General features: G+C 43.1%; 1 protein-coding gene across 1 annotated transcript in view; it reads left to right on the top strand.

Moving 5' to 3' along the window:
* The window catches only part of LOC147673687 (uncharacterized), a 50,411-nt gene extending 43,808 nt beyond the window's left edge, over positions 1-6,603 (top strand). The window contains exons 5-6 of the mRNA XM_086946403.1: positions 5,780-5,817; positions 5,927-6,603. Coding sequence (XP_086802529.1) covers positions 5,780-5,817; positions 5,927-5,950 — 62 coding nt within the window. The 3' untranslated portion in view covers positions 5,951-6,603. The remainder of the gene's footprint in view (positions 1-5,779; positions 5,818-5,926) is intronic.
* The last annotated feature ends 527 nt before the right edge of the window (positions 6,604-7,130 follow it).

Below are 7,130 nucleotides of genomic sequence, written 5' to 3' on the forward strand. Positions count from 1 at the left end.
CAAGGTCACCCCATTGAAGAGGTTGTTAATTACTTTTCCAGGGTCTTGGCTTCACGTCCATCGATTTGAGTCATAACTGCTGGCACATGGCTAAACTTCAGTTTATGTTATGCTGCTTACTTCTGTTGGCTCACTATTAAGCTGGACTTCTTCTGGGAATAGTCTTGGAGCAACAAGGTTTATAGTTCAACTTCTGCTAGAGTTAGAGGCTGCAGCTGGGGATGTTTGTCGTTACTACGCATGCTTTTACAACGCATGCCTTTACCACACAACTTGTACAACGCAAGTCGTTACAACGACTTTGGTTTGGGGGCACTGGATAGTGAATAGTTTAATCTACTATTCCAACTCCAGTCCCCGTGGATAGTAGGGAAGGTTTTGGATAGTAAATTAAACCATTCCCTATCCTACAGCGCCCCACAGTGCAAGTCGTTGTAACAACTTGCGTTGTAAAAATTGCGTGGTAAAGGTAGTGCGTGGTAAAAATTGCGTTGTAAACGCTGTTCCCCGCAGCTGGCTATGTTGGCATTAGCATTTGCTTGGTTGAGGCAGAAATGACAGAACAGGTACATTTACTTGCCAAATATCTCCAAGAACTTGGCCTTCTTGTCCACATGTGAGGACATCACATGATCCTTGAGGGGTGACACCTTGCCACAAATGGGTTATTCCTGGAGTTCAACACTGGATGTCTCCTAGGAGACTGGATGTCCTTAAAGGCTTGCACTTATTAGCAAATATGTCAAACTATGTAAGTCCCTGAGGCTCTAAGTCCATAGCTTGCTTTGTGGTGGAAACTGTCAATCCTACCGCGGCACAGATGTGCCATTCTCTGGTGCGGTGCTCTGGCCTCAATCGCTAATGCTTACAAAGCCTTGGCAATGACCACATGGTAGGAACTGGTTGTACGCAGGTCCTTGTGATGGCCACGGTTGACCTCTGGACCAATGCACAGTTCCCTCAAACAAGCAATCTTGCATGGAAGAGGCTTGGAGATGGATCCATGGGGGAATCAACAGGTTTCAAAGCTAGAGATACCAGGACTGGGGTCACGCCAGCAAGATCAGGACTGGTGGCTGATGGTGGCAGTTGGGATAGGGTCACTGGTACTTTGGTCACGTCCTATAGCTTCAGGAGCAGTACCAGAGGGTTCCTGCTCCAGTGATGGCAGGGTAATTCAATATGTATCCTGCCTGACACTTGGCGGTAATAGTCTTCAATGGACTGAGTTCCCTAATGGTTAGCACAGTCTTGAGTAACTGACATTCAGCAGCACATTGCTGCTTTCTGAAAAAGCCTAATTTGGATCCACTCAATGAAAAATTCAGGTTGATTCACAAAGGTAAACTTAGGATGGTCCTATCTTTTTATGTGCTGAAACTTGTACTCATAAAGATACTACTCGTAAATCCCTCTGTGAATAGCAAACAATCGTAAACTTACACAAAAATGCCGGTTTACTGTTGTGAATCAGGAACATTGACAGTTCACTACTCTGCTATTTCTGTCCAGAATCTTAAAAAAACAGTTAGATATCACATCTCCTGGAACTGGACAACTTGCTACATCCTTTTCAGTCTGATTTCAGCCCCAATCAGGTGACCAATATGGCCTTGCATGTAGGACACCATTCTAACTTCGACTGGTACATGTGTATGTTTATTCACCTTGAGCACTCATTGGCTTTTGAAATCATGGACAAAATTTTGCTGAAGGGTTTTTTAGAGAAGGTTGCATGTAAGTAAGATGACTCTTAGAAAATTCTACTTTGTCTTGAACAAACCTTCCCAAGTTGATTCCTTCTTCACACCTCCTAACGGAGTTGACTGTGGGATCCTCCTAGTATCACTTCCTCGTCCACTTTACTGTATACATGATTCTCTGGTTTTAAGGCTAATAGATGGGAGGAACTCGAAGTGTGAGAGTCATGTTGACAACATGTAGGTATACATATCTGTTGGCAGAAACATATATCAGCTCGACCACGATGGAAATCATTCTGTTTGTCTCCATAACATTAGCTTAGATAAGTGAGGTTAGTTCTACATAAAGGAATCTTCCTTTCACTCATTCATTGACATACATTGTTGTGAAAATAAGCCTGCAATAATCCAATAATCATTGCTTTCTTACCTGTGTTTTAATCACTGTTCCTTCGTCTAGCATAAATGGAGAAGACGCGTTAAACCTCTGCATCCACTCCTGGTATCCCTCCTATACATTAACGGCCTCATTTATGAGGCCCCTTGCACCATCGGAACGTCATTTTTTTTACGTTCCGTGGCGCAGAAGCCTGCGTGATATTTTTCAGGCAGCACTAAGCCATTTTTTTTGGCTTAATGCTGCCTTATAAATATCAGTCCCTTTAACGCAGTGTTTTGCGTTAAAGGGGAGTGCAATGGGTGTTGCTGGGGGGCGTTCCCAGCAACATCCATGGCCTTTTGACACTGCCCCAGATTTACTAGAAATCGTAAATCTGAGGCAGTGTCAAAAGCTTACGCCTCCCCAGGGTAGGCGTAATGGAGGTGCAACAGGTAGAAATATCTATATTTCTCCTCGTTTTTTCTTTTGCTATGAGAAAGAGGAAAAGCCTCTTATGATTATTTTTTTACAAAAAGGTTTCCCTTCCTGTACAAAAAAAATCAGCCCCGCACCGCAGGCACCCTTGCCCCATTGTGCAAAGGTGCCTGCGTTGGCGCATGAAGCCCATTGTGCGCCGGCGCAGGGGAAAAGGACAGGAATGCGCTGTATCTGATAGATACAGCGCATTCCTGCCCTTTTCTTTTGCCGTAGGGAAGTGCAGCAGGAAGGCCTGCCGCGCTTCCCTACGACAAAACCTCATAAATGAGGTCCTGAGTTTCTGTGTGCAGCACTCCACGAGACCTGCCAACTAACACTGTGCCAATGTGTGTCACTCGATAACGGCTCCCTTCACATGTTCACCCAGTGAGGAACCGAAATCAGACAGTGGCATGGACTGTGAGCTGGAAACCACTGCAAAGAGCGGATTTTGAGGTTGTCTTGGAGGCTGTAAGCAGCTGATGTCTATTGAAAGGGTTTGAAAACCCCCCAAGAAATTGGCAGCACCCGCAACAATCTTTTGTTTTTTTGGGGGGTGGGGGAGAAGGAGGTTGGTGGGGCAGGGTACGGGGCCTCACAGCCTTTCTGGCAGTTCTTGACATAAAGCTTTGCCCCTTCTCACAATGCAAATTTTCTTGATCAAGTTGGCAGGTCTGCTCCACATTGTGTCCTCAAATGTCTGGCTTCGTGCTTTTGCCCTGTATTCTTCTCCTCTCACTGTCTTTCACGTATCCAAGTACTCTCCTGAGTAGGCACAGGGATAATGCAGCTGCAGCGGATGAGGTAGAACCAAAAAGTTGAGAAGCGGGTAGTGATGCCTCAGATTTATGCTTTGGAGGTGTTTTATGAGAGTTGAGTTGCAATATGGACCATGTACAACCATAGGAGATCACATTGTAATTTAGCTGGTGCTTTCTTTGCAATTGGTTTTAATTAAAACTCTCTTAATGACCGGGATGTGCTCTACATAGCATGTATTTTATCTTCTGTATACCCCCAATGTCCTTCTTGATGTGAAACGTCTACTTTTAGCGAGCACCTCTAACTATATGTATAGTTTTTGTCTTTCGCTCCTCTTCTCACATTTACTGTGTACTCAATGATATCCCATGTCCTTCACCACTTTTCAGACATACCTCTAACACGCCCCAGGCAAGGTTTTCGTTCTATGTCTCTCTTACGCCACTGCTGTCTGACCATATGGTTTCTGTGTCCCGTACGAGCCTTCATGGGTCATTTACAGTATGATTTGTAGAATAACAAGTGGTGGAGCCCAAACCTTTGCTCAGAAGCGTTTCAGAAGGTTGTGGTGCCGAATCCCAAGGTTGCGTACTCTTGATTACCCCACGTCGCTCTTCATCCATAGCCCTATCAATCCTTATCTCTTTAAGTCACTCTTGCAGGTTCTTTTTAATCTATGCCTTCTCCATTTTTCACTTTTTTCCATCTTTCCGTGTTTATTTTCTCTCTTGTTCTGAGTAAAGTAGGATGAGGAAAAATAAGTATCTGTCCCCAAAAATGAATGCCGTTGGGCCCCACCTGCAATGACCAGCTCAAATTAAGCAGTGGCAGACAGTCCTCAAACTGCTGAGGACACTGTCAACTATACTTAAAGAACAAAAAAACTCTCCAGCCAACACAGCAGGGGCACTCCTGATGAAATGTAATGCTGAGCGTGCAATCTGAAGGTGATAGGCCCCTTGGCATTCATTTTTCCTTTTGAAAAATCACATGGGGTACATCTTAAAATTATTCGTGTACACAACTAGGTGGGTTACAACCAGGAAAATCAGCATCAAAAGGACTATTCTGAATGTCTGGCAAATAGTTTCCCACAGCCGAGCTGGCTGAGGCTGCATCATTAAAACCTAGTGGTTCTGCTGGCTCTAATTGAGATAGAGGACCCAAGCGGTGGGCAGAGCTTGCTGATTGACAGTCGATGCCCCAACACTGTCCATCTCTAGTACGGCCCATTGCATAAAATTCTTCAAAGGTAAGTAAATTTAGTACCATCATCGTGACCAGCTAGAACTTGGGAACCCTAAGGTCCAGGGTAATCTTTTAATAGAATCTACACAGGGCAAGGAGCCATATCTTACCCTGTTATCCAGCTAAAGGCACAGATTTGTGGTGTCTCGATTTAGGTTTAATGTGCTACATCACCTCCTTGCCTCCCAGAGTGGTTGGTCCAGTTCAGGCACCCTAGGGCCCTATGGTTGCTACAATGTGTCTCCACAGGATACTCTACATTTTGTATTGTTGGGTATATATTTTAGTGCCCAGGAAGTGTTTCCTTCTCCCAGTTTTGAAAGTTATGGACTTTGCCTAAGGTCGCCCAGTGCTTATATATCTGCACGTACTGCCTAATGGGGTGACCTCATTTACATCAAATGCGCTACGATGCATTCCATTACAACAAGGTCCTTACAACAAACGCGTTGTTCCAACACGAACCAATACATTGCAAGTCGCTTCAACGACTTGCTGTGGGGGGCGCGCTGGTGTTGGATTTACAATCCAACACCTTCCCTGTTTTTGTACAAACTGGAGTTGGAATAGTAAATTATACTATTCCTAAGTCCAGCGCGCCACCTACAGCAAGTCATTGTATCGACTTGCAATGTAATGGTTTGCGTTGCTACAACTCGGTCATTGTTACGACCGATTTGTAATGGAATGCGTTGTGGCACATTCATTGTAAAGAGATATATTCGCCTAATGTGCATGTTCTTTCTGCAGTTTCACGTTTCTTGTGTGCTGCTGTAAGAGCTAGGCATTCTATGCTGCATTCATTTTGTTGTGGTCCCAGTGCTTAATTAGTCATCTGTTGTTTAACACCTTAGCTGCGTCGAACGTTCAGCACCCAGTGCTGAACGCTCGAATAACGAGCGCTGGCCCGTCGGCCAACGGTCGTGCGCAGCACTGGGGAGGTAGCGCTCGCGACGACCGTTGGCCGACGGCAGCGCTTAAGGGGTTAATGCCGTTGTTTTTTATTCCTTTAAAAAAAAATGTAAATTGATAAATGAATGTATTTATGTTCTTATGTTCTATTAAGATTGTCTTTGCAATCGAATATAGATTTTCATTGATTGAATACCATCAGAGTAAATAACATATTCTTTTGTTTATTGTGCTTAGAAGTGCAGTGTGAAATGCTATATAACAATGAGATGGTAATATTATTGTCATTTCTGTCTAGGGAGAAAGCAGCCAAGAATCAGATTGGAGATGTCTGAGGTATGGTGCTATATATTGAATTATAGTCACCTGGACTCCTTTCCTCTGTCAGAAATCCGCCTGTCAAGCTCCCACCCAATATTCATGCCTCTTCTTTCTTTTTTTTCAGACTGCATATGCAACTGTGAAATAGAAGGCCTGCCCTGCTTCTACTCCTGGAGATCCATGTACCCCACAAGGCTCTGCTCGAAAAATGTCATCCCTTTTATACAGCGCGAAGAATTCTGAACTGACCCACGAGAAAATGCGGCCCTAGAAGAGAGAGTAAATCGGGATATTACTGTCAATTTAGATTTGAGTTATGTTATGTTAATAAAATGTATTGAGCGCACGAATACCCGGAGGTGTCTTGTAGACCTAGGACAGAGGTAAGCCTGGAAAAGGATCTCATTCTGAAATAGCCATGTGTTTAGACCCTTTCTGAAAGAGATCAGTGAGCTAGCATTTAAGATATCGAATGAAAGGGTATAACATGTGGGAATGGTGTTCTCCTATGTTTTACAGTGATTCAAGTGATAAAGCTAGCACCAGCTTTTGCATACATTTCTCAATGCACTGAAGTGGTTTTGATTTGTTGTTATCAGTTTCTGTAAAGAGAAACTTCTTGTCAATGACACAGAAGTTCATTTATGGCACATTTAACAGATGTTTTACAGCATCTATAGAACAGAGCCTATATGAGCCTTTTGCAAATGTGGCTGTTATGTTAGCATGCCTTATATTATATACAAAAGCTTTACTTAATGAATAAATTCAAAATCTAATGTTCACTCATCAATTGATAATAAAAACACTGATATGAAATCACAGTATACACTGTGCAGCATATGTAATAACATGTATACAACCAATATAACTTATTTCCAATATAAACACTAGGGGCAAAGTGATAAAGGAAATAAAGTCGACCTTTGCTTACCCTCAAAATCTTTATGTACGAGAGAGAGGTATAAGAAAATACAAAATAATAATTCATGTGCTATCCTCTGAAAAGAAGTGGTAGCAATTTCCTCCACGGAGTAAGGGGACCTGCTATCACCAAAATCTCTCCTGTACGAATATTTCCCATTGATGGGTTGCCTTACAAAGGAATTACAGGATTCATTTTTTTAAAGTGTGTTCATTAGCATTTTCAAGTAAATAAACAAACAATATCGCACACATGTCCATGGCCTGTCAGGCTCGACTTCGTCCTGTCTTAGTCGGACTCGGAATAACATGATCCACATCACAATGACCCTGTAGACATGATGAAACAGCACAACAGTAAGCACAAGGGATGCAATATTGAACATAAGGAAAAGACGGTTAGT

This window comes from Lissotriton vulgaris, chromosome 12 (assembly GCF_964263255.1).
Source record: "Lissotriton vulgaris chromosome 12, aLisVul1.2, whole genome shotgun sequence".
NCBI lineage: Eukaryota > Metazoa > Chordata > Amphibia > Caudata > Salamandridae > Lissotriton > Lissotriton vulgaris.